Raw genomic sequence first — 26,826 nt, forward strand, 5'->3', positions numbered from 1 at the left:
AGAGGATATTGAGATTGAGAAAGAAAAACAAATAGAAAGTAAGCAACTGAAAAGGTGTGATGTCATTAGAAGAGGAGGCAGGGGAGAAAACTGAGCTGGGGGAGGAAAGTCAGCAGTTTGCTCAGGAAGCAGGAGGGAGAGTGGCCAAATCTGGTGTCATGTGGAGCTCAGAGTATACTTTTTGTACAAATTAGATTTGGAGAGTTTGAGCAGGATTGGAAGAGCACCTCTTGAAAAGAAGAGTATTTATAGGAAATTATAAAATCCTGAATTCAGGGTTTTTTTTCCAAGTGAAAAGAAAACTAAACCAGAACTGTGTGATTTTGTTGTTTTATAATTGGAAAGACTGAACTGTGGATTTGGGAGACCACTGACTTAGGGAAGTTGACATGGTAAGTTATTAAAATGGTTTTGAGGTTATATAGTTTGTTCTTCCATTTTTTTCTCAAAATGAGTGATTTCTGTCATATGCTTTGATATGTTCAGAGTTCACAATCTATTTTAAACTTGTTGACAACTCAAGTTTCAGTATCCAGCGGCACAAAATGTACTCTGTGTTGAAATGCATCTGGGCCGTGGCTCAAAATGTTTTTCTCATTTCATAAGTATGGTATGTAAACTTGATTGTCTTCACCTTCATTTCTCTAATCTTTACATGTGACTTATTATCCTGAGAATAAACCTTGTAGATAAGTCTAAGTAAGCAGAACTTTTTTTCTTCTTAACATTAGATATGTTTTATTGAAACTTCAAATATAAATGCTCCCTAAAGAATATTGCTTTGTTAAAATATTATCAAACATCCTATTTAATGTTTTTAGGAATTCCTAAGACATCTCATTTGGTAAATTATAGTAACCTTTAGAGTTTTAAGATAAAAATAAATTTCCACATTATAAAACAATCCAGAAAATATGAGGTGTGGGCAACAGAGCACTGATACTAGTATTACTGTGAATAGCTTCTCTGAGTAGAACCACTTTAGAAAGGCTATAATAGCAAGTGGACTATAATAACTAGAAGTAGATATAAAAACTATTTCAAGTTCTTATTTTTCTGTTTTATTATTAATGCCAAAGATGTCAAGAACTTGCAGTATTTACCTTTCAAGATATAAATATCTGTTTTAATGTCTGTGCTCTGAAGTTTATAACTCTTTAGATTAACTTAGATGAAAATTAAGATTACATGAGAAAACATATGACAATGGCTGATCCTTGGTAAAAGTTATTATATGTTTTCATATCTCCACCTATGCTCTGATACTAATAAAATCCCCCAAATTGTGTCTGCAGGTTATCTTTTATTCTAATAATATTTTTATATGTTTTGTGAAAAACACTCGTTATTTAAAGGACAGTTCAGAATAACTGATGAGGCAATGATGAGAAGTTTTTACAAAACTAATATGTAGTCTGCCAGAACCTCTAAAGAAGTTTTAAAAAGAGAGAGCTGGAAAGAAAGAAAAAGAAAAGAAAATGGGGAAAAATTACAAGTGAAAGACATTCCTGGTTTCTTCTTATCACCATCTGTTCCTCTGGGGGGATATGAAAATACTTTGAGATGTAGGAAATATTTGAGAATTTGGGAAGAGTGGAATGGAAAGACAATATTTAAGATGAAAAGTGAAAGTGGGATGAGAGCATGAGTTTCTAGCAGTTGAATAGCATCAGAGGTAAAAATAACAATATAAGAATAACATTACAGCAATGAAACATTGATACATTGAGCTTTTACTGTATCCATGCACTGGTATAACAGCTTTACATGTGTTAATCAATTTAATCATCATAACAGCTCTATGCAGTATATATTGCTTTTTTCTAGTTTATAGATAAATTTTTCTAGTTTATAAATCACACAGCTGATAAATGTCAAGGTCAGGATTTAAACTATATTTTGTGTAACTCCTAAAGTCTCATTCTTAACTATTACATTTTAATATTTGAAACCTTAAGTTAAGTGTGAAGTTCAAATGATGCTTTTCTTCTCTCTCAACGCTTTATCACCATCAGTGCTATGTCATCCACTCTCTATTCAGTCTTTGCTATTCTGTTTCTAATATTCATCTATATTCAATTAGTTTCTGTCCTCTTTGCAAATTTTCCTTCCTGTCTTCTTATTGAAAACATTTATTTGGTAATTAAACTCTTCTCTCTACTTTGAAGGCAACTTTATATGTTCCCTCCTAGCTGCTCCATCATATAGACTGCAAAGCTGTAACATTGGATTCAACATCTGTATTGGTCTCTTGTCAACTTTCAAGAGTCCAGCTCTCCAGGTCTGATAATCCCACCAGACTGCATTGACCTATACATGCTAGTTGCTTATAATGGCATTTGTTTTGATTGGTTGGTGTCTGTGCTAACTCAGTTGTTAAACATTTTGTGCGTCATTTTGGAAACTATCATTTCTTTGTTGAAAAATGCCAAATCTCTCTTTTTTCTTCATATCTAGTATTTTTTAATACAGTAAACTCAATATAACCCATATTCACTCTTCAGGGTCCTTAAACCAAGTTTGCCTCTAGATTACACTATGAATAATAATAGTATTGTCATTGTTCTACTCACTAACTTTTAAATCATAGAGTCACTAACATTTAAGTCATAGAGTCCTCTTTGATTCTTCCTTTTCTTTATTCCCCTACATTTGATTAGCTACCATTTTTGTAGAATTATCTCCACCCAATGTATTGTTGGGCTTCCCTGGTGGCCCCGACAGTAAAGAATCTCCCTGCAATGTGGGAGACCCAGGTTTGATCCCTGGGTTAGAAGATCCCCCAGAGAAGGAAATGCCAACCCACTCCAGTATTTTGCCTGGAAAATTCTATGGTCAGAAGAGCCTAGCAGGCTATAGTCCATGAGGTCAAAGAGTCAACACGACTGGGCAACTAACGCACACAAATCTATTGCCTCTCTCCCCTTTATATCAATTCATTATTACTGAACAACAATAATAACTTACTATGTCTCAGATATCTCTTTGTCGACTAAGTAGATCTTCTACAGATTTAGCTATGGAACAATAGTTCAACTACAGTTAGCTGGTAGGTCAGCTCACATGATTGGAAAGGCTCAGGCCACTTAAATCTCTCCACATGGTCTTCTATCCCATCACATGGTCTTCTAACACCACAATAGTCTCAGATTTTCAAGAGATGTGCAGATGACAATCAAACTTCTGACTGTGTCTGTATCTGGTTTGCTGATATCCCTCTGGACAAAACAAGTTATAAGCCAACTCCATAATCTATGTAGGAAGAGATTCCACAAAAATATGGATATTGCCAAATGTCATTCATTGGGTGGCACTTATTGGTACATAGTTTCTAATTTTTATTTTTACTGCTAAAATCCTAGTTCAGGTTTTTCATCACTAGTCTGTTTTACTACTGCATAAGTTTCTATCTTTGCCTGCCAATCCATCTGCTATACTCCAGAAACTCTAATCATGTTACTTTCCATTTTAAAAACAAGCAAAACCTTCTGTAGCTTCTCATAATTTTCAGAAAAGTCTGCTTACTTCTCCCTGACTTTGCAAGACCCTCAATATAATTTTACTAAGTCCTATTGCTCCAACACTTCTAATTCAGTGTTCTATAAAACTATATTAATTTCTTGCTATTCTCCTTGCCAATTCCTACAATTGATACACATTTTTTTTTCTTATTTAAAAACCATTTCACTTTATCTCTTTTCATTAAAAACTGATTCTTCAGGGCAGTTTTCAGTCAGTTCAGTTCAGTCGCTCAGTTGTGTCTGACTCTTTGTGACGCCATGGACTGCAGCACACCAGGCCTCCCCTCCCACCAGCTTCTGGAGCTTGCTCAAACTCATGTCCATTAAGTCGGTTTTGTCATCCAACCATCTCATCCTCTGTCATCCCCTTCTCTACTGCCTTCAATCTTGCCTAGCCTCAGGGTCTTTTCCAAAGAGTCAGTTTTTTGCATCAAGTGGCCAAGTATTGGAGTTTCAGCTTCAGTATCAGTCCTTCCAATGAATATTCACAACTGACTTCTTTCAGGATTGAGTGGTTTGATCTCCTTGCAACCCAAGGGACTTCAGGAGCCTTCTACAACAACACAGTTCAAAAGCATCAATTCTTAGGGCAAACCACTTCAGCATTCTTGTGTTAAGAACTCCATGAACAGTATGATAAGGCAAGGCAATATTACATTCCTCTATTCCTGTCAGTCACAAAGGATTTTCCTATAAATAGAATCCCAGAACACTTTACTCACATGTCTCTTAAAATAATGATTATATCTTTCACTTTATTATTGTTATTTGTATTTGTGCATGGACTTGTCTTTTCTCAGGCTTAATATGATAAAGGTGCTACAACAGTGCTGTCCAATAGAAATATAATAAAAACCACATATGTAATGTAAAAATTTTAGTAGCCATATTAAAAGAGGTAAAAAGAAACTAGGGGATTTAATGTTAATGATAAATTTTGTCTAGCCTTATTGGGCTTCTCTGGTGGCTCAGAGGGTAAAGAATCCTGTAATAGGGGGGACCTGGGTATGATCCCTGGGTTGGGAAGATCCTCTGGAGGAGGGCACGGCAACCCACTCCAATATTCTTGCCTGGAGAGTCCTCATGGACAGAGGAGCCTGGCGGGCTATAGTCCATGAGGTCATGAAGAGTCAGGCACAACTGAGTGACTAAGCACAGCATAGCACAAGGTATCACAAAGTATCTCAACATACAAATCAATTTTTTACATTCTTTTTCATACTAACTCTTCAAAATCTGAAATATATTTTCCATATATAACATGTTTCTGTCTCAGTTCAGTTCCATCACTCAGTCATGTCCAATTCTTTGTTACCCCATTAACTGCAGCACACCGGGCCTCCCTATCCAACACCAACTCCCGGAGTTTACTCAAACTCATGTCCATTGAGTCAGTGATGGCATCCAACCCTCTCATCCTCTGTTGTCCCCTTCTCCTCTTGCCTTCAATCTTTCCCAGCATCAGGGTCTTATCAAATGAGTCAGCTCCTTGCATCAGGTGGCCAAAATGTTGGAGTTTCAGCTTTGGCATCAGTCCTTCAAATGAACATTCAGGGCTGATTACCTTTAGGATGGATGGGTTGGATCTCCTTGCAGTTCAAGGGACTCTCAAGGGTCTTCTCCAACACCATAGATCAAAAGCATCAATTCTTCAGTGCTCAGCTCTTTTTGTAGTCTAACTCTCACATCCATACATGATTACTGGAAAAACAATAGCTTTGACTAAATGGAGCTTTGTTGGCAAAGTAATGTCTCTGCTTATTAATATGCTGTCTAGGTTGATCATAACTTTCCTTCCAAGAGGTAAGTGCCCTTTAATTTCATGGCTTCAGTCACCATATGCAGTGTTTTTGGTAAAGTTGAGTTCAGCCGCTCAGTCGTGTCTGACTCTTTGCAACCCCATGAATCAGAGTGCCAGGCCTCCCTGTTCATCACCATCTCCCAGAGTTCACTCAGACTCACGTCCATTGAGTCCGTGATGCCATCAGCCATCTCATCCTCGGTCGTCCCCTTCTCCTCCTGCCCCCAGTCCCTCCCAGCATCAGAGTTTTTTACAATGAGTCAACTCTTCTCATGAGGTGGCCAGAGTACTGGAGTTTCAGCTTTAGCATCACTCCTTCCAAAGACATCCCAGGGCTCATCTCCTTCAGAATGGACTGGTTGCAGTCCAAGGGACTCTCAAGAGTCTTCTCCAGCACCACAGTTCAAAAGCATCAATTCTTCAGTGCTCAGCCTTCTTCACAGTCCAACTCTCACATCCATACATGACCACAGGAAAAACCATAGCCTTGACTAGCCGGACCTTAGTCGGCAAAGTAATGTCTCTGTTTTTGAATATGCTATCTAGGTTGGTCATAGCTTTTCTTCCAAGGGGTAAGCATCTTTTAATTTCATGGCTGCAGTCACCATCTGCAGTGATTTTGGAACCCAAAAAAATAAAGTCTGGCACCGTTGCCACTGTTTCCCCATCTATTTCCCATGAAGTGATGGGACCGGATGCCATGATCTTCGTTTGTGAATGTTGAGCTTTAGGGCAACTGTTTTGCTCTCCTCTTTCACTTTCATCAAGAGGCTTTTTAGCTTCTCTTCACTTTCTGCCATAAGGGTGGTGTCATCTGCATATCTGAGGTTATTGATATTTCTCCAGGCAAACTTGATTCCAGCTTGTGTTTCTTCCAACCCAGCGTTTCTCATGATGTACTCTGCATAGAAGTTAAGTAAGCAGGGCGACAATATACAGACTTGACACACTCCTTTTCCTATTTGGAACCAATCTGTTGTCCCATGTCCAGTTCTAACTGTTGCTTCGTGAACTGCATACAGATTTCTCAAGAGGCAGGTCAGGAGGTCTGGTATTCCTATCTCTTTCAGAATTTTCCACAGTTTATTGTGATCCACACAGTCAAAGGCTTTGACATAGTCAATAAAGCAGAAATAGATGTTTTTCTGGAACTCTCTTGCTTTTTCCATGATCCAGCAGATGTTGGCAATTTGATCTCTGGTTCTTCTGCCTTTTCTAAAACCAGCTTGAACATCAGGGAGTTCACGGTTCACGTATTGCTGAAGTCTGGCTTGGAGAATTTTGAGCAATACTTTACTAGCATGTGAGATGAGTGCAATTGTGCGGTAGTTTGAGCATTCTTTGGCATTGCCTTTCTTTGGAATTGGAATGAAAACTGACCTTTTCCAGTCCTGTGGCCACTGCTGAGTTTTCCAAATTTGCTGGCATATTGAGTGCAGCACTTTCACAGCATCATCTTTCAGGATTTGAAATAGCTCAACTGGAATTCCATCACCTCCACTAGCTTTGTTCATAGTGATGCTTTGTAAGGCCCACTTGACTTCACATTCCAAGATGTCTGGCTATAGATTAGTGATCACATCATCATGATTATCTAGGTCGTGAAGATCTTTTTTGTACAGTTCTTCCGTGTATTCTTGCCACCTCTTCTTAATAGCTTTTGCTTCTGTTAGGTCCATACCATTTCTGTCCTTTATCAAGCCCATCTTTGCATGAAATGTTCCCTTGGTGTCTCTAATTTTCTTGAAGAGATCTCTAGTCTTTCCCATTCTGTTCTTTTCATCTATTTTTTTGCATTGATCGCTAAAAAAGGCTTTCTTATCTCTTCTTGCTATTGTCTGGAACTCCGCATTCAGATGGTTATATCTTTCCTTTTGTCCTTTGCTTTTCGCCTCTCTTCTTTTCAGAACTGTTTGTAAGGCCTCCCCAGGTAGCCATTTTGCTTTTTTGCATTTCTTTTCCAGGGGGATCGTCTTGATCCCTGTCTCCTGTACAATGTCACGAACCTCATTCCATAGTTCATCAGGCACTCTATCTATCAGATCTAGACCCTTAAATCTATTTCTCACTCCCACTGTATAATCATAAGGGATTTGATTTAGGTCATACCTGAATGGTCTATCAGTTTTCCCTACTTTCTTCAATTTGAGTCTGAATTTGTCAATAAGAAGTTCATGATCTGAGCCTCAGTCTGCTCCTGGTCTTGTTTTGGTTGACTGTATAGAGCTTCTCCATTTTGGCTGCACAGAATATAATCAATCTGATTTCAGTGTTGACCATATGGTGATGTCCATGTGTAGAGTCTTCTCTTGTGTTGTTGGAAGAGGGTGTTTGCTTTGACTAGTGCATTTTCTTGGCAAACTCTATTAGTCTTTGCCCTGTTTCATTCCACATTCCAAGGCCAAATTTGCCTGTTACTCCAGGTGTTTCTTGACTTCCTACTTTTGCATTCCAGTCCCCTATAATGAAAAGGACATCTTTTTGGGGTGTTAGTTCTAAAAGATCTTGTAGGTCTTCATAAAACTGTTCAACTTCAGTTTCTTCAGCGTTACTGGTTGGGGCATAGACTTGGATAACTGTGACGCTGGGTTGGAAGAAACACAAGCTAAAATCCAGATTGCTGGGAAAAATATCAATAACCTCAGATATGCAGATGACACCACCCTTATGGCAGAAAGTGAAGAGTAGCTAAAAAGCCTCTTGATGAAAGTGAAAGAGGAGAGTGAAAAAGTTGGCTTAAAGCTCAACATTCAGAAAACGAAGATCATGGCATCTGGTCCCATCACTTCATGGGAAATAGATGGGGAAACAGTAGAAACAGTGTCAGACTTTATTTTTTTGGGCTCCAAATTCACTGCAGATGGTGAATTCAGCCATGAAATTAAAAGACGCTTACTCCTTGGAAGAAAAGTTATGACCAACCTAGATAGCATATTCAAAAGCAGAGACATTACTTTGCTGACTAAGTTCCATCTAGTCAAGGCTATGGTTTTTCCTGTGGTCATGTATGGATGTGAGAGTTGAACTGTGAAGAAGGCTGAGCGCCGAAGAATTAATGCTTTTGAACTGTGGTGCTGGAGAAGACTCTTGAGAGTCCCTTGGACTGCAAGGAGATCCAACCAGTCCATTCTGAAGGAGATCAACTCTGGGATTTCTTTGGAAGGAATGATGCTAAAGCTGAAGCTCCAGTACTTTGGCCACCTCATGCGAAGAGCTGACTCATTGTAAAAGACTCTGATGCTGGGAGGGATTGGGGGCAGGGGGAGAAGGGGACGACCGAGGATGAGACGGGTGGATGGCAACACAGACTCTGAGTGAACTCCGGGAGATGGTGATGAACAGGGAGGCCTGGCGTGCTGTGATTCATGGGGTCGCAAATAGTCAGACACGGCTGAGTGACTGAACTGAACTGTACTGACCTGAAGAGGCTCTTTAGTTCTTCTTCCCTTTCTGCCATAAGGGTGGTTTCACCCGCATACCTGAGTTTATTGATACTTCTATGAGCAATCTTGATTTCAGCTTGTGCTTTTCCAGCCCAGCGTTTCTCATGATGTACTCTGCATATAAGTTAAATAAACAGGGTGACAATATACAGCCTTGAACTACTCCTTTTCCTATTTGGAACCAGTCTGTTGTTCCATGTCCAATTCTAACCTGACCTGCCTACAGATTTCTCAAGAGGCAGGTCAAGTGGTCTGGTATTCCCATCTCTTTCAGAATTTTCCACAGTTTGTTTTGATTCACACAGTGAAAGGCTTTGCCATAGTCAGTAAAGCAGAAATAAAATTTTTCTGGAACTATCTTGCTTTCTCGTTGATCCAGCAGATGTTGTCAATTTGGTCTCCGGTTCTTCTGCCTTTTCTAAATCCAGCTTGAACATCTGGAAGTTCACGGTTCACCTATTGCTGAAACCAGGATTAGAGAAATTTGAGCATTATTTTGCTAGCGTGTGAGATGAGTGCAACTATGCGGTAGTTTGAGCATTCTTTGGCATTGTCTTTCTTAGGGATTGGAATGAAACTGACGTTTTCCAGTCTTGTGACCACTGCTGAATTTTCAAATTTGCTGGCATATTGAGTGCAGCACTTTCACAGCATCATCTTTTAGCAGTTGAAATAGCTCAACTGGAATTCCATCACCTCCACTAGCTTTGTTTGCACTGACACTTTCTAAGGCCCATCTGACTTCACATTCCAGGATGTCTGGCTCTAGGTGAGTGATTACACCATCCTGATTATCTGGGTTGTGAACATCTTTTTTGTACAGTTTCTTCTGTATATTCTTGCCGCCTCTTCTTATATCTTCTGCTTCTGTTAGGTCCATACCATTTCTGTCCTTTATTGAGGCCATCTTCGCATGAAATGTTGCCTTGGTATCTCTTATATTCTTGAAAATATCTCTGGTCTTTCCCTTTCTATTGTTTTCCTCTATTCCTTTGAATTGATTGCTGAGAAAGCTTTCTTATCTCTCTGCATTGATTGCTGAAGAAGGCTTTCTTATCTCTCCTTGCTATTCTTTTGAACTCTGCATTCAAATGGGTATATCTTTCCTTTTCTCCTTTGCTTTTCACTTCTCTTTTCACAGCTATTTGTAAGGCCTCCTCAGACATCCACTGTGCTTTTTTGCATTTCTTTTTCTTGGAGATAGTCTTGATCCCTGTCTCCTGTACAATGTCATGAGACTTTGTCCACAGTTCATCAGGCACTCTGTCTATCAGGTCTAGTCCCTTAAATCTATTTCTCACTTCCACTGTATAATCATAAGGGATTTGATTTAGGTCATACCTGAATGGTCTAGTGGTTTTCCCTGCTTTCTTCAATTTAAGTCTGAATTTGGCAATAAGGAATTCATGATCTGAGCCACAGTCAGCTCCCAGTCTTGTTTTTGTTGACTGTATAGAGCTTCTCTGTCTTTGGCTGCAAAGAATATAATCAATCTGATATCTGTGTTGACCATTTGGTGCTGTCCTTGTGTAGAGTCTTGTTTTGTGTTGTTGGAAGTGGGTGTTTGCTATGACCAGTGCGTTCTCTTGGCAAAACTCTATTAGCCTTTGTCCAGCTTTATTCTGTACTCCAAGGCCAAATTTGCCTGTTACTCCAGGTGTTCTTGACTTCCTACTTTTGCATTCCAGTCCCCTATAATGAAAAGGACATATTTTTGGGGCTGTTAATTCTAGAAGGTGTTGTAGGTCATCATAGAACCTTTCAAATTCAGCTTCTTCATCATTACTGGTCGGGGCATAGACTTGGATTACCGTTATATTGAATGGTTTGCCTTGGAAATGAACAGAGATCATTCTGTCATTTTTGAGACTGCATCAAGTACTGCATTTTGGACTCTTTTGTTGGCTATGAGGGCTGCTCCATTTCTTCTAAGGGATTCTTGTCCACAGTAGTAGATATAATGGTTATCTGAGTTGAATTTACCCATTCCACTCCATTTTAGTTTGCTGATTCCTAAAATGTTGACATTCACTCTTACCATCTCCTGATTGTTCGCTTCCAATTTGCCTTCATTCGTGGACCTCACATTCCAGGTTCCTATGCAATATTGCTCTTTATAGCATGGGACTTTACTTCCATCACCAGTCACATCCACAACTGGATGTTGTTTTTGCTTTGGCTCTGTCTCTTCATTCTTTCTGGAGTTATATCTCCACTGATCTCCAGTAGCATATTGGGCACCTACCTACCTGGGGATTTTGTCTTTCAGTGTCCTATCTTTTTGCACTTTCATACTGTTCACGGGGTTCTCAAGGCAAGAATATTGAAGCAGTTTGCCATTCTCTTCTCCAGTGGACCACATTTTGTCAGAACTCTCCACCATGACCTCTCTGTCTTGGGTGGCCCTACACAGCATGGCTGTGTAGTTTCACAGCATGGCTCATAATTTCATTGAGTTAGACAAGGCTGTGCTCCTTGTGACTAGATTGGTTAGTTTTCTGTGATTTTGATTTTCAGTCTGTCTGCCCTCTGATGGAGAAGGTTAAGAGGCTTATGAAATCTTCCTGATGGGATAGACTGACTGACAGGGATCGTATTTCAAGGGTTTAATAGTGAACTGTTCCTTGTGGCTACCATATTGGACATTACAACTCAAAAATTCTATGAGAAACTTTGTTGTAGTACATAAAATGTTGACCTGTGCTAGGGTGATTATCAAATTTCAACTTTGTAACTTATTATGTGAGCCTGAACAATTTATTCAGACTCTCTAAGCCTTAGTTCCTTTATGTGTACAAAATTTCTGCAATGATTACAGTAGACTATATTATACAATTTCTGACATAATGTTCATTTGTTTAAAAAAAAAAATCAGTGTGGACACAACCAAAGCTACACCAATGTCTTACACAGTACCTGAATTTTAGAGTCTGTATGTTGCAACCATTTATTGATCACATAAGCCATTATGCTAGTTGTTTTGCAAGGACCATTAACAATGAAGTCTACCCTTAAGAAAATTTGTTCCAGAATGATGGCCATATAAATACTTACTTTTTACAGAATTAATCAAATATCACTTATTACTATCATATAAGTTAAAAAACTATCATAGAGAATAGTCCTACCTTACTATCAAGATAAACTTCATAAAGATGCTTTATGCATCTGAAAGGAAGAATAATTACTAGTTATTCAAGGGTGATAGAAGGGAACTTGAAAATTCTTGAAAGTCATGAAGGAATAAAGTTGCTTGTAAAATATAAAGGATTTTTAGTTTTGCAATGGATGGGTGTTAGGGACTGTGTTTGTGCTTCACTCCACAACAAAATTCAGATGTTGATACGCTACCTCTCAGTGGTATGATATTAGGAAGTGACACCTTTGGGAACTAATTTTGTTAAGGTAAAGTCATGAGAGTAAAGCTCCCCTGATAGAATTAGTGTCCTTGTAAGAAGCAAAAAAGTGTAAAATTCTCAATGGTATACACCATGTAAGGATACAAGAAGAAAATGTCCATCTGTGATCATGGAAGGGAGCTTTCACCGACACTGGATTTCTGATATTTTGATCTTGGGTTTCCCAGACTCCACGAATGTGAGAAATAAATGTTTACTTATAAGCCATCCAGTCTATGGTATTCTTGTTACAGCAGCTTGAACTAAATAATATTTTTTTTTAATTTGAACATAGAGATTATTTACAAAGTGGGTTGAAGAAAGGACTGAAGCAAAGCATTAGGATTCATAGAGTGCTCTTGGTATTTCCTCCACGAAGATAGTACTTCATTTTTCCTCATCTTAGTAAATGGCGTCACCAAATACCCACTTCTTTAGTTTTTCTCTTTCCCTTATTCTTGAGCTCTAATATATCTATAAACCTATTGCCTTTTTACCTGTGAAATGTGTTCTGTTATTGCCCCAGTCCAAAACATTTACTTCTTTCCTAGACCACTGAAAAAGCCTACTGATCTGTTTGCCTCTATTATTGTCTTCCTATAAGCTACTTTCTTCACAGCAGAGCACGAATTATTTTTAAAAGTTAATCAGAATATTTTAGGTCCCTTTTTTTGACCATCAATGGCCTTCTCTTTCATTATATTCCATAGGGCCCTACATGATCTGGCCTGTTTCTCTTGACCTCATCTTGTTTTCCTCCCCACTTTGCCATCTGCCTTAGTTGTACTGACTTTTATTTATTTTATTTTATCTTTTTAGTGTCATTTGAGTATTCTTAGCTTTTTCCTACTTTGGGCTTTTACTATTGCACTTTCTTCTAACTAGATTACTCTTTTTCTGATCTTAAAATAACTGCCTTCTTCTAATCTTTCAAATTCTACTTGAAAATCACTTTGTCAAATGTACTTTCCCTGACTATTTAGTCTAAAATACACTGATGGTGAAGTCATTTTCTATTTTATTACACTGTTACGTAATACTAGTTCTTATTGCCATCTTACATTGTTTACTATTATTATTATCTACTCATGTATTTTCTTTCTTTTCCCCTATAATGTAAGTTGCTCGAGAACAGTATCTTATCTGTCTTGTTAATGCGTGTTGAATGATTAACTGTTTTCCACCTGTACTATATTCTCTCTAGTAGAATTTCATGTATATTAATATGGAAAATGGATGTAAATTTATTAACAGTGTTTTATCAGGTATAAGAGATACTTGGTTATAAGAAATAAAAGGGGGAAAAAAGCCATACTCTACTGCCACAGCCAATGCATTAAGCACAGGATTTGATGAAGAGGAGAGGGAGGAAGGTCTGTTTCCTCAATTCATGGTCATTCATCTTCCAAGTAGTTTCTTAAATCTTGGTGCAGAAAATTAAATGATTAAAAATTTTGGTTGGGGGTAAAACCAGAATGGAATTGAATAGTCTGTTTTTGTTTTGTTTTGTTGAAACTGAAATGTTACAAATATTTTCAATATTTTGACTGTGAATTCAGTTGACTCCAATTGTTTTTCCTTCTATTAATAAAGGACTTCAAAAATAAGGTCTAATCCTAGCTAAGTAATGCATGATTATGAACTTTATATATATTTTAATATTCTCTCAATAAGGAAAACATTGTTATAAAAGGTCATTTAGATCACGACTCTCCAAACTTCCGGCCATGGACCAGTACTGGTCCATGGCCTATTAAGAATTGGGTCTCATAGCAGGAGTTGTGTGCAGTTTATGAGCCAACAAGGCTTCATCTGCCACTCCCCATTGCTCCCAACACTCGAATTGCCACCTGTACCATCCCCCACCCCTGGGTAGCCATGGAAAAAATTATCTTCCATGAAACAAGACCCTGGTACCAAAAATGTTGGTGACCGCTGATTTAGGTGGTATTCCTAGGAGATTTTATGGATGTTCTTCATCTGTTTAATGTTATTATTAATAGTTCTCTTCAGATTATGAATAAAGAGTTTGTGGTCCAAGTGTTTATTCATGTTAACATTTGCTTTGTAAAATATGCTTCTTACAGGAATATAGATAGTTGCTGGAAAGAACACTGACAACCTCAATGCAAAATGAAGTTCTTTCTGTTGCTTTCAGTAATTGGGTTCTGCTGGGCTCAGTATGCCCCACACACCAAAACTGGACGGACATCTATTGTCCATCTGTTTGAGTGGCGCTGGTTTGATATTGCTCTTGAATGTGAGAGATACTTAGCCCCCAAAGGATTTGGAGGGGTTCAGGTGAGTATTGTTCATTGTATAAGTTGCAGACTTTGCTGTGCTGTGAGTAAGTGGTAGTATCCTCTGTGTCTGAAAGCTGGGACAAAATTTTACTTCACAATTAAAGTACTCTAAGTAAAACAGTTTTGTGAGGGAAAAAAAGTATGAAATTGTTGGTGACTTTGTTTTATTTCTAAGATAATTTTTTTCACCAGAATATTCAATAGTTGCAAAGAAATGTATCTTCAAATACAAAGATTCAGAAGTAATTTTAGACTATTGATTAGTTTCTAAAATATTCAATGATATAAAGTAAGCCATAATTTGATACTTATTAAGCTTCTTTTTTTCTAGATCTCCCCACCCAATGAAAATGTTGTGATTACTGACCCTTCAAGACCTTGGTGGGAAAGATACCAACCAGTTAGCTACAAGTTATGTACAAGATCAGGAAATGAAAGTGAATTCAAAGACATGGTGACTAGATGTAACAATGTTGGTGTAAGTGAATTAAAGTTTTCTTTAAACATATTATATAGAAAAATAATTTATCTCTCTTGCCTCTTGTTCCTTTTAAGCAGAATAATTTTGATATATTTTGAAATTTTACTTCATACTTTAGCTATAAATACATTTTATATTTTTTTAATTTTATATTTTAAAAATATAAAGTTTAGTTGTTACCTAATATTCAGCTTTTTAATTATTTGTATATATGCCATTTGTCCACTAAAGAAGATGAAGGAAAAGTTTAAGACCACAAGGTTAAAGCAAAATAGCAACTTTTAACCCTTTTTCCTGTACACATTCCTGGGAAATAGTTTTCCAGTTTTGAATAGGAAATTCTACTTATAATATTTGCTGATAGGTTCATGTGACTTGTTTCTCCACCCATAATCCCAGGTCTTCCTTCCCACAGGTTTTATGATGATATGTAATTATTTTCTCTTTGATAAGGAGGATAATGAAAGGCAATACCTAATTTTATTTCTTCTGATCCTAAATAGATAGTAGAGGGTGGCTTCTTTTTTTTAGGATGACCCATGTAATTTCAAAAATCAATAATCTCTCCTGCCTCAATTGATTCTGATCTCCTGCCAATAATAGTGTCTTTGCATTTTTTTTATAGTTTTGATAGTTTGGAGTTCATTTAATTTATCATACTCAGAGCTTACTCAGTCATGTCTGACCCATTGCAAGCCTATGGACTATACCCCACCAGTCTCCTTGGTCCACGGAATTTTCCAGGCAAGAATACTGGAGTGGGTTACCATTTCCTTCTCCAGGGGATTTTCTCTGACCCAGGGATCGATCTCATGTCTGCTGCATCTCTTGCATTTCAGGCAGGTTCTTTACTTCTTGAGCCATTTGACCAAGTGGCTGGAATGCATGTAGGGCTTCAGTTCACAATGCTTTCTTTTTTACTTGACTGTTGCTCTTCTAAGATGGTAAGTTATAAAATAACAAATATTTTGGAGTGTCATCAACATGCTATAAACTCTAAATAATAGTATAAATTTCTACCTCTCTGTAAGCCAAACTGAATAGAAATTTTTCTTTCAGGTCCGCATTTATGTGGATGCTGTAATTAATCATATGACTGGAAGTGGTGTGAGTGCAGGAACGAGCAGTACTTGTGGAAGTTACTTCAACCCTGGAACTAGGGATTTCCCAGCAGTCCCATACTCTGGATGGGATTTTAATGATGGAAAATGTAAAACTGGAAATGGAGAATTTAAGAGCTATAATGTTGCTTATCAGGTACTTAACAAAAATTAGCTATCTATGCTTTTTATTATCCATATGTAGCTTACTGATCTCCATTTTAAATGTTAGTTTAGATTGTTTATAAAACAAGATTCCAAGTCTGTGAAAAATAATAATTTCAAATCAATATTTAAAACATTTCCTCAAATCTAATTTTTCACAATGAAAAAGGTCATACACTGTATTTTCTACATTCTCCACTTTTATAATGAAAAATATTTCAAAGGTATGTCTATACTAGGATCTCAGTAACCTAAGAGACCAGTGCAAAGAAGGCACTACAGAAATATCTATTAATATTAATGAATAAATGAAAATAATTAAAGGGATTCTTAGGTGGAAGTGATGTTCCAAGGATCAATCACAAAGTTTTACCTCTGTAGGTCAGAGATTGTCGTCTGCTTGGTCTTCTTGATCTTGCATTGGAGAAAGATTATGTGCGCTCCACAATTGCTGAATATCTAAACCGACTCATTGACATTGGTGTAGCAGGGTTCCGAATTGATGCTTGTAAGCACATGTGGCCTGGAGACATAAAGGCAATTTTGGATAAACTGCATAATCTAAACACAAGCTGGTTCCCTGAAGGAAGTAGACCTTTCATTTACCAAGAGGTATGTCAATACATGCGTATGCTAGGTCACTTCAGTCATATCTGACTCTTTGCAAATCTATGGATCATGTCCATATAAAATAATATCATTTATTTATTCATCAGAATATAATTCATCATCAGTATTCATCAATAATTTATCAGAAAATAAATGGCAGATTTCATTAAAAACACAGTTTCTGTAGATTAATGGATGAATCATTTATATAGAAGAGTGTTCCTTAACCTCCTTTTATTCAGAGACTGTATATTTATCATAAGAGGTTTTTTATGCAAGTTCTGAGAATTTGTATAGGTTGCAAAAATCTCTATGTCATATAATGTCCCCAGAGTTCATTATAGAAGACAGATAATAATATAGTAATTGTCTTAAGACAGGTTATCTACTTTAAATCTTGGCTAGAGCACTGTTTAGATGTATAGTAAATTGATCAACCTGAGAAACAATTTTTTCAAAATTTATCAAAAAGAATAATGATAATGGTTATATCTTTATATACTTTGGAGAATTAAAAAGGTAATATTTATCAAACACTGAGAAATATTGTCAGCCAGACATTAAGTGCTATGTAAATATGAGCTACTTTTATCATTTATGAATAAGACTAATTTGGACAGCATTCTGACAGGACAACAGGTTACTTTGTCATGCTCCTTTTAATATTGTAGTATATATTTTAGCAAAGAAAAATAAGAATTTTAATATAAGGAAAACTATTGGGGGCATTTCATATAAATAGTATAAAGCTATTTTCTATATAATTTTAACTTATTAGTTAAAATTCTTGAAAATTCTTTCTTAAAATGATATTTTTTCTTCATTTCTATGAGGTAATTGATCTGGGTGGTGAGACAATTACAAGCAGTGAGTACTTTGGAAATGGCCTTGTGACAGAATTTAAGTATGGTGCAAAACTAGGCACAGTTCTACGCAAGTGGAGTGGAGAGAAGATGGCTTACTTAAAGTAAATGAAATATGATTTATCCTTTGAATTTTTTCACAGATTTATTTGTGATATTACCCCAGCATGAATTTTCTTCTTAATGCATTTTATTTATACAACTTTGAAGGATTCATTTACTAATAAAAAGTGTTACACTTCCCTAACTGCTAAGGGATCATCATTATTATTTAGAATGTCAATCACAAGGAGGTGCTTTTTGAGATCCAAAGCATAATCTAGAGATTTTAATCTGTGATTTCGATCTAGAGATTTCAGTATGACTCTACTACACTTGACTAATGTTTGCATATAATTTTAAAGCCCAGGTTATTGTTAAAATGATTCTATAATTTATGAATGGCTTCCTACAATGAAACCGTGCCATAGAATTACATATATTAATCAACAAATTAATTTCAAATATTAACATTATAATAATATAATATTGAAGGCTTACTTAAACCCAGTTTCTCATTCTGTATAGTATGATAGTGGATGTTGGTCCTTCTGAAGCCCATCTAAATTATAATATACTGAAAATTCTAAAATCCTTTTTATAACAAAAATCTTATATGTGCAACATGAATGTAATTTAAGTAACTCCTACATATATACATGCATGGAATATATTCCTAGATAAAATTGAGGTGGCCAAAAAGTTCTTTCAGTTTTTAAATATCAATAAAAGGCACATTTTCATTTTTACCAAGAATTTTATTGAACAACATATTCATCATTTAGTTCCACTATCTTCTACCATTTGCCAGGCAACTTCATAATTCTATCTATTATACAGTATCCACTTTTCATTCTTTGTTGCACTTTTGTTTTTAAAATGAAATGTTTTCTTTATGTTTAATGAGAGAATTGCATGCAGAAATATAGTCAAGAAGTTTTTTTTTTCCCACTTAACTATGTGGAACCCAAATATCAAAGCAATTAACCTAACCACACTGGTGCAAATGATTTTCAATTCTTGATTTGGGTATCTTGAATGTGTTGGCTATACATGTGTGGTATCACATTGATTGTTCTCAAAAGTGTCTCACTTTAATTACTATCAACTTTAACTGGTCTACTAGACCATGGAACATTATCTAGTGTAGAATCTCAAACATGAAACTTTGTAAAACTTCACAAAAATTTCCACTTTTGACACATTCAATCAGTAACAATACCTTCTCCATACCCTGCTCAAATCATTTTTTGCATTTCAGTTCAGTTCAGTCGCTCAGTCTTGTCCGACTCTTTGTGACCCCATGAATCACAGCACGCCAGGCCTCCCTGTCCATCCCCAACTCCCAGAGTTCACTCAGACTCACGTCCATTGAGTCAGTGATGCCATCCAGCCATATCATCCTCTGTCGTCCCCTTCTCCTCCTGCCCCCAATCCCTCCCAGCATCAGAGTCTTTTCCAATGAGTCAGCTCTTCGCATGAGGTGGTCAAAGTACTGGAGTTTCAGCTTCAGCATCATTCCCTCCAAAGAAATGCCAGGGCTGATCTCCTTGAGAATGGACTGGTTGGATCTCCTTGCAGTCCAAGGGACTCTCAAGAGTCTTCTCCAGCACCACAGTTCAAAAGCATCAATTCTTTGCGCTCAGCTTTCTTCACAGTCCAACTGTCACATCCATACATGACCACAGGAAAAACCATAGCCTTGATTAGATGGACCTTTGTTGGCAAAGTAATGTTTCTGCTTTTGAATATACTATCTAGGTTGGTCATAACTTTTTTTCCAAGGAGTAAGAGTCTTTTAATTTCATGGCTGCAGTCACCATCTGCAGTGATTTTGGAGCCCCAAAAAATAAAGTCTGACACTGTTTCCACTGTTTCCCCATCTATTTCCCATGAAGTGATGGAACCGGATGCCATGATCTTCGTTTTCTGAATGTTGAGCTTTAAGCCAACTTTTTCAATCTTCACTTTCACTTTCATCAAGAGGCTTTTTAGTTCCTCTTCACTTTCTGCCATAAGGGTGGTGTCATCTGCATATCTGAGGTTATTGATATTTCTCCTGGAAATCTTGATTACAGCTTGTGCTTCTTCCAGCCCAGCATTTCTCATGATGTACTCTGCATATAAGTTAAATAAGCAGGGTGACAATATATTTCAGTTGCATTTAAATGTTTCTTGAAATAGTGGGCTTCCCTGATAGCTCAGTTGATAAAGGATCCACCTTCAATGCAGGAGACCTGTTTGATTTCTGGATTGGGAAGATCTGCTGGAGAAGGGATAAGCTACCCACTCCAGTATTCTTGGGCTTCCCTTGTGACTCAGCTGGTTAAAAATCTACCTGCAATGCAGGAGACCTGGGTTTGATTCCTGTGTTGGGAAGATCCCCTGGAAAAGGGAATGGCTACCCACTCCAATATTCTGGCCTAGAGAATTCCCTGGACCGTATAGTCCATGGGGTCTCTAAGAGTTGCATATGACTGTAATGAAGCATGGTATGCCAAAAATGCTGCTTTTTCTCTTCCATCATTAATATTGAAATGGCTAACAAAAATTCACCAATTTTGATAATTTTTTTAAATGCATACTGCTATGACAGCTGTCACAACACAATCTAACTAAGTTGTTTCAATTGGAAGATAATTAAGCACTACTAGAGTCATCTAATGGCAAAAACCAAATGCAACTTTTAGCCAACCCAATATATCTATATATATTATATTTTTTAAAGCCCTGAGGATAATCATTTACTTAGAGAGAGCATTTCACTACAGGGTGCTATAGTGAAAGGAATACACATTTAGGTTACTCTAAAGTCATTGTAAAAGAATACATATATGTGTTTTTAAGATTTTTTTTTTTAATAGGAACTGGGGAGAAGGCTGGGGTTTCATGCCTTCTGACAGGGCACTTGTCTTTGTTGATAACCATGACAATCAGCGAGGGCATGGAGCTGGGGGAGCATCTATTCTTACATTCTGGGATGCTAGGTAAGAAACAAAGTTCTCCATTTTTAAACCTACATTTTAATGATGTTAAAAATATTATTTTCTTCTATAATGTTATAATTTTATGCCTTTTAGACTGTACAAAATGGGAGTTGGATTTATGCTCGCTCATCCCTATGGATTTACACGAGTAATGTCAAGCTACCATTGGCCAAGATATTTTGAGAATGGAAAAGTGAGTTTTGGTGCTGTCCAAAATATCTTTTTTCTCAAAAAAAAAAAAAAAAAAAAAAGGAGAGTTAATTTTGGTTTAATTTCTCAGGATGCTATTACATTCACTAGTTTATCAAATACTTATTAAGTGTAAGTCTGATGCAGTGCTCTTTTAACAATCCAGTGGATATTTAAAAATGAAAAATGAATGATCTCTGTTGACAGAGTATATAGGCTGTTTCAAATTATAACAAATATACACTCTCAGCCAACCCCCCTATAAAAAAATACCACTTAAAAATAAGGATACAGTGAGTAAAATGTATATTAAGGTATTTGGAAATTTAGTGAAAAGTTTTCTTTTCAAACTGGAGATTTCAAATGTAGCATCATACAGCAACTTCATACCTCTAGGGGAAAATTCTCTTCAGATAGATATTTCTCTAATTTCTAGTAGGTTCTTTTCAAGTTGAAAAGTCCACTACTACTTTTAACAGCATCTCTTTCTATTCTTAGATAGCCTTAATATTTAGGTCTTCCTTTATATTGACCCAACTTATAATTTCCACTATAGTCTTTTTTTATTTCTGATGTCAGGAGTCATGGCATATGTTCATTTCCCCTTTTCCATAACATTTGCAAGGCTTTTCCAAGATTTCTGCATGCTAACAACTCTTAGTTTTGTCCATCATTTATCATGCCATATGATTTAATACAGATATTGATAACCTTCCTTGACATAATCTGTCTTTTCCTATGATTATCTTTGAAAGTACCAGTCAGAAATTTGGTCAGTTTAGTAAAGGATACTGTTATATTCTGATTAATATATTTATTGAAAAAAGGAGAATGAAATAAAATAATATGTATTTAGCAATTATCATCTGTAAAGCATTTCTACTTATCTTATTAAATTTTTATAGAAACTAAGTCATATCTTCATTTTATAGAAGAGGAAAGTGAGACACAGAAGTTATGTGTATTAACTAAGTTTTCCTTGTTAGTAGTAACAGAACCTGTTACTTATTCTAACTAATAGAACCTAAGACTAAGTCTTTTAGTCTTGCTGTTTCTAACAATAAAGTCCTTGCCATTTCAATGACATTATACTCCCAATAGTGATATTGAAAAGTCATTGTAATTCCTTGGAAAGATAATGAGAGGGTTAAAAAAAAAATCATTTCCTTGTTTGAAATACAGCACTAGAGAATGAGAAGTTAGGGATAAGAGAAATTCAGTAAAAATACTGACCAAGTTGGATAGTAAATGAAGGCACTACAAAGACACAAATAGGACAGATTGGGTTTGGTGTACTAAATGAGTGGCTCAGATGGTAAAAATAAGGACACATGTAATGTTAAAAATGTAAGCTTTTATCAATAAATGGTGCTGGGAAAACTGGATAACTACTTGTAAAAGAATGAAATTAGACCACTTCCTAACACCATACAAAAATAAACTCAAAATGGATTAAAGACCTAAATGTAAGGCCAGAAACTGTAAAACTCTTGGAGGAAAACATAGGCAGAACACTCTGACATAAATCACAGCGAGATCCTCTTTGACCCACCTCCTAGAGTAATGGAAATAAAAATTAAAAAATGGCTCCTAATCAAACTTAAAAGCTTTTCAACAGCAAAGGAAACTATAAACAAGATGAAAAGACAGCCCTCAGAATGGGAGAAAATAATAGCAAATGAAGCAACTGACAAAGGATTAATCCTAAAATACACAAGCAGCTCATGAAGCTCAATATCAGAAGAACAAATAACTCAATAAAAAAAAGGTGGGGGGGGACAGAAGACCTAAACAGACATTTCTCTAGAGAACACATACAGATGGCCAGTAAACACATGAAAATATGCTCAACATCACGCATTATTAAAGAAATGCAAATCAAAACTACAATGAGATATCACCTCACATCAGTCAGAATGGCCATCACCAAAAGATCTATAATTGAATGCAGGAGAGGATGTGGAGAAAAGGGAACCTGCTTGCACTGTTGGTAGCAATGTAAATTGATACAGTAACTATGAGAATAATATAGAGATTTCTTTAAAAATTAGGAATAAAATTATCATATGACCCAGCAATCCCACTACTGGGCATATACCCTGAGAAAACCATATGTACCCCAATGTTCATAGCAGCCCTATTTACAATAGCCAGGAGATGGGAGCAACCTAGATGTCCAGTAACAGAGGAATAGATAAAAGTTGTGGTACATATACCCCAATAGAATATTGCTCAGACATAAAAAGGAATGAATGTGAGTGAGTTAAACTGAGATGGATGAACCTAAAGCCTGTTATATACAGTGAAGTAAGTCAGAGAAAAATAGATATATTAATGCATATATGTGGAATCTAGAAAAATTATATGTTTGAACCTATTTGCAGGGTAGGAAGAGACTTAGACATAGAGAAGAGACTTGTGGACACAGAAGGGGAAGGAGGCAGGAAAAATTGAGAGTAACATCGAAACATACATCACCATATGTAAAATAGATAGCTAGTGGGAATTTGCTGTATTACTCAGGGAGCTCAACCTACTGCTCTGTGACAATGTCGAAGGGTGGTATTGGAGGGTAGGGCATTCAGGAGGAGGAGGCATGTGTATACTTGTGGCTGATTCACATTTTTATGCAGCAGAAGCCAACACAACATTGTAAAGCAGTTTTCCTCCAATTAAAAAAAATTTGAGATTTTAAAATTGATTTTTTTTTTTTTGCTAATTGAGGATGTTAATGATTGGATTGGGCCACCAAATAATAATGGAGTAATTAAAGAAGTTACTATTAATCCAGATACTACTTGTGGCAATGGCTGGGTCTGTGAACATCGATGGCGTCAAATAAGGTAGGAATATTTATTTAGACATATCCTCTAATAATAAACTTTCTTACCATTTTGTTTTAAACTATTGAAGCATTCATCATTATTTCACATGCTTTTTTGTTTTTAGGAACATGGTTATATTCCGTAATGTGGTTAATGGACAGCCTTTTACAAACTGGTGGGATAATGGTAGTAACCAAGTAGCTTTTGGAAGAGGAAACAAAGGATTCATTGTTTTCAACAATGATGACTGGTAAGTAAATATCAGTTAAAAATGATATTTTATGCTAATATTCTTGGTTTATTCTTTTCCTGCTCATTTACTTTTTTCATCTCTGAAAAATTCTTTAGATGGCAGATTAAGAAAACATAATGATCAGAAAAGGCCAGAAGAAAAATGATGATGATGACTCTTATTCTTTTGACCTCTGTTTATAAGTACTTTCTTTTCTAAGTGGAGTTATTTTTTGTGCACTCTTGCATATCTTTGGTAGATATGATGCACATATATATGCCCCTCATATAAAATACACAGCATAGTTAATAAAAACTTTGTGAAATTTCTAGAAGAATGTCTTATAGGAATTTTAAATCAATAATGGAAAAATGTTCCCTCTAGTCTGAAATATCTTTTTCTATAATTTTTTTTCACCTACTCTACTATCTTCTTTTTCACTTTCCTGTCTCTTTGTGACAAATACTTTTTAAGCATATATATAATGAATACATATAATACATATAAAGGTCATTTAATCACCTCAGGAGATTTTTGGGTTTTAGTTCTGAGACATCTCATACTGATTTTCATTTATGATACTTATAATTCTCTACCTCCAGTATACTGTTTCCCTTATATATAGAACTATAGCTCAGAAGACCTCTTTGCAAGCAGTTTCAATGTCTTAATCCAAGGCCAACTTCCACTCTTCTTAGCCCACTGTAGGCCAACATATATTTCACTGACAAAAAAATAAATAAAGTATATACTTATCTTCCCCAAGAATTCATTGCTAGTCCTTTGATGTCCGTCTTTTGTAGATGGGAGAAATAAGTTTATGAGACATCTTTATGTTTTGAAACTGTATACTTCTTCATAGAAATGTGAGATTATTTTTATCTGCAACCTCAATTTATTTTAACTTCTTGAAAAAATTTTTGAAGAAATAATCAAATTTAAATTCTTGGAAGTAATAAGTATCTTAAGTTCAGACAAAGGCAAATTAAAAATATTTGTGTTTACCAAAGGTAGTAATTTTCTCTAAGGGACACAAGTCACTCAAATCTTCATTGATATTCTTCAACCTTATTTTTTTTTCTGTAAAATTTATTATTGACTAGGAAACTCTGAAGTCCTCTATAAGAATTTTGTTGGCTCTGATAAAACTAGTTACATCCACTGAAGAAATAAACACTTTGTATTTGAATTGTATTTTAATTGAGATCTTGACAGCTTAGAGTTCTATAGCACACAGTTAAACTATTTTAGAGTCTCTAATCTTGATGTTACTTGTGGAGAATTCAAGTTAAATCTTAAATTTCATTTTACAGGGCATTATCTGCAACTTTGCAAACTGGTCTTCCTGCTGGTACATATTGTGATGTTATTTCTGGAGATAAAATTGGTGCCAATTGTACAGGAATTGAAATCAATGTTTCTTGTGATGGTAATGCTTATTTTTCAATTAGTAACTCTGCTGAGGATCCATTTATTGCAATTCATACTGAATCTAAATTATAAAATTTAAATTAAATATATATATATATACACACACACAGAAATAAAGTTTCTTTTATTATATATGTAATATATAACTTTTCATGATTCATTAATTTTGGTAAAAGCTATAATAAATAATCAACTTGAACAACTCAGAAAAGCATAAAAAATGATAATTATAAGTACAATCAACATTTTGTTTCATTTTAGAAGATTCTCATTATTTGTCAAAAGAATTTCTAAGAACTCAGAAAGGCATGTTGAAAAATATGTTTGTTTCCATTAACACCATCTGCCCAGCTATGTATCTTTAATCCACATCTGTATTTCTTACATAAAATGTTTCTAACAGCAGCACAGCATAGCTGACTTAATGATGATTCCCATACAGTCATACAGGTATAACACTTGGGTATTTTTCACAATATAAAGACCCTTTAATGGTTAAGAAAATAAAAAATAAAATAAACAATTTATGTGGTCTATAATTCTTAATTCTCTTGAGCTCATAGATATCTTCTCCTACTTTATATTCTTTCTTCTTTTTCTTTCCCTTTCATGTTAATAGCTTTAACATGATGATGTTGTATGGCTTTTGTTCCATCTCTTAATCCCTAATATAGATGTATGTTTAGATAGGGCTTTCATGGCACCCTATACTCAGATTTTCTTCCTGATCTTTCAGCTATTTATTCTCCTTCACTTTGATTGTGAATTTGGAACTTGTTAAGTCTCTCATCTAGGTATTCTTATAACTCTCAGTTGTTTTATTTTCATAATTGAATAAGAAAATAGAAGCCATACCTCGGAAACCTTTTTTCACCCATAAATCTTGTATCTATACTTGTCCCTATCATTTTCTTCTTTCATCCTATCATAATGAGCATAGAGCACTTCATTTTACAAAAGTCCATTTTCAACTTTTTGAGGACTTTATTTCTTAGATTATCCCTTTTCTTATGACTTAACAATCTTTCTTTTTTTCTAACAGATCAGTCCCCTTTCTCAGCTATATAAAATCCATGACTCTCAATTTTTCTCTTCCTTGTCAAACTCCTAAGTTTTCATGACACAGTCTCAATGTCCTCAACAACAGTCGTTTTTCATCTCCTTACTCTGTTATGCCCAGTGTCCGAGTCCCCAAAACTGAGAGAATAAGACGTCCACAGCAATGCGAAAGCATAAAGGGGTTTATTGCTAGCTCGAGCTAGGGCTCAAGTCTCATCCAGCACAGTGGAGTCTTGATGAGAGCCCCGAGCTCTGAATCACAGCTGCTTATATACAGGCAGTCTTTTGTCTCAGTAATAGTATAGTTGGCGTGTGGTGATTGACTCAACCTTGGGTCATCGTGGTGATAGACTTAACCTTGGCGTCATCAGGGACCTTGG

The 26,826-nt window shown here is 35.9% G+C and overlaps 1 protein-coding gene across 1 annotated transcript; it reads left to right on the forward strand.

Moving 5' to 3' along the window:
- LOC102169641 (alpha-amylase 2B) lies at positions 1-25,526 on the forward strand. Its single transcript, XM_005678020.3, has 11 exons — positions 1-392; positions 14,251-14,464; positions 14,798-14,944; positions 16,007-16,204; positions 16,594-16,824; positions 17,655-17,788; positions 20,588-20,710; positions 20,804-20,903; positions 23,624-23,742; positions 23,849-23,974; positions 25,270-25,526. The coding sequence occupies exons 2-11, from the start codon at positions 14,297-14,299 to the stop codon at positions 25,457-25,459; spliced, it is 1,536 nt and encodes a 511-aa protein (XP_005678077.1). The 5' UTR covers positions 1-392; positions 14,251-14,296; the 3' UTR covers positions 25,460-25,526.

Source organism: Capra hircus, chromosome 3, assembly GCF_001704415.2.
Source record: "Capra hircus breed San Clemente chromosome 3, ASM170441v1, whole genome shotgun sequence".
Classification (NCBI taxonomy): Eukaryota; Metazoa; Chordata; class Mammalia; order Artiodactyla; family Bovidae; genus Capra; species Capra hircus.

Bases quoted from the DNA above. Each gene is read 5' to 3' on its own strand.
- LOC102169641 (XM_005678020.3), top strand. From the start codon at position 14,297: ATGAAGTTCTTTCTGTTGCTTTCAGTAATTGGGTTCTGCTGGGCTCAG. The intron at 20,711-20,803 runs GTAAGAAACAAA...TATGCCTTTTAG, and splicing joins CTTACATTCTGGGATGCTAG to ACTGTACAAAATGGGAGTTG. The intron at 23,743-23,848 runs GTAGGAATATTT...TTTTGTTTTTAG, and splicing joins CATCGATGGCGTCAAATAAG to GAACATGGTTATATTCCGTA.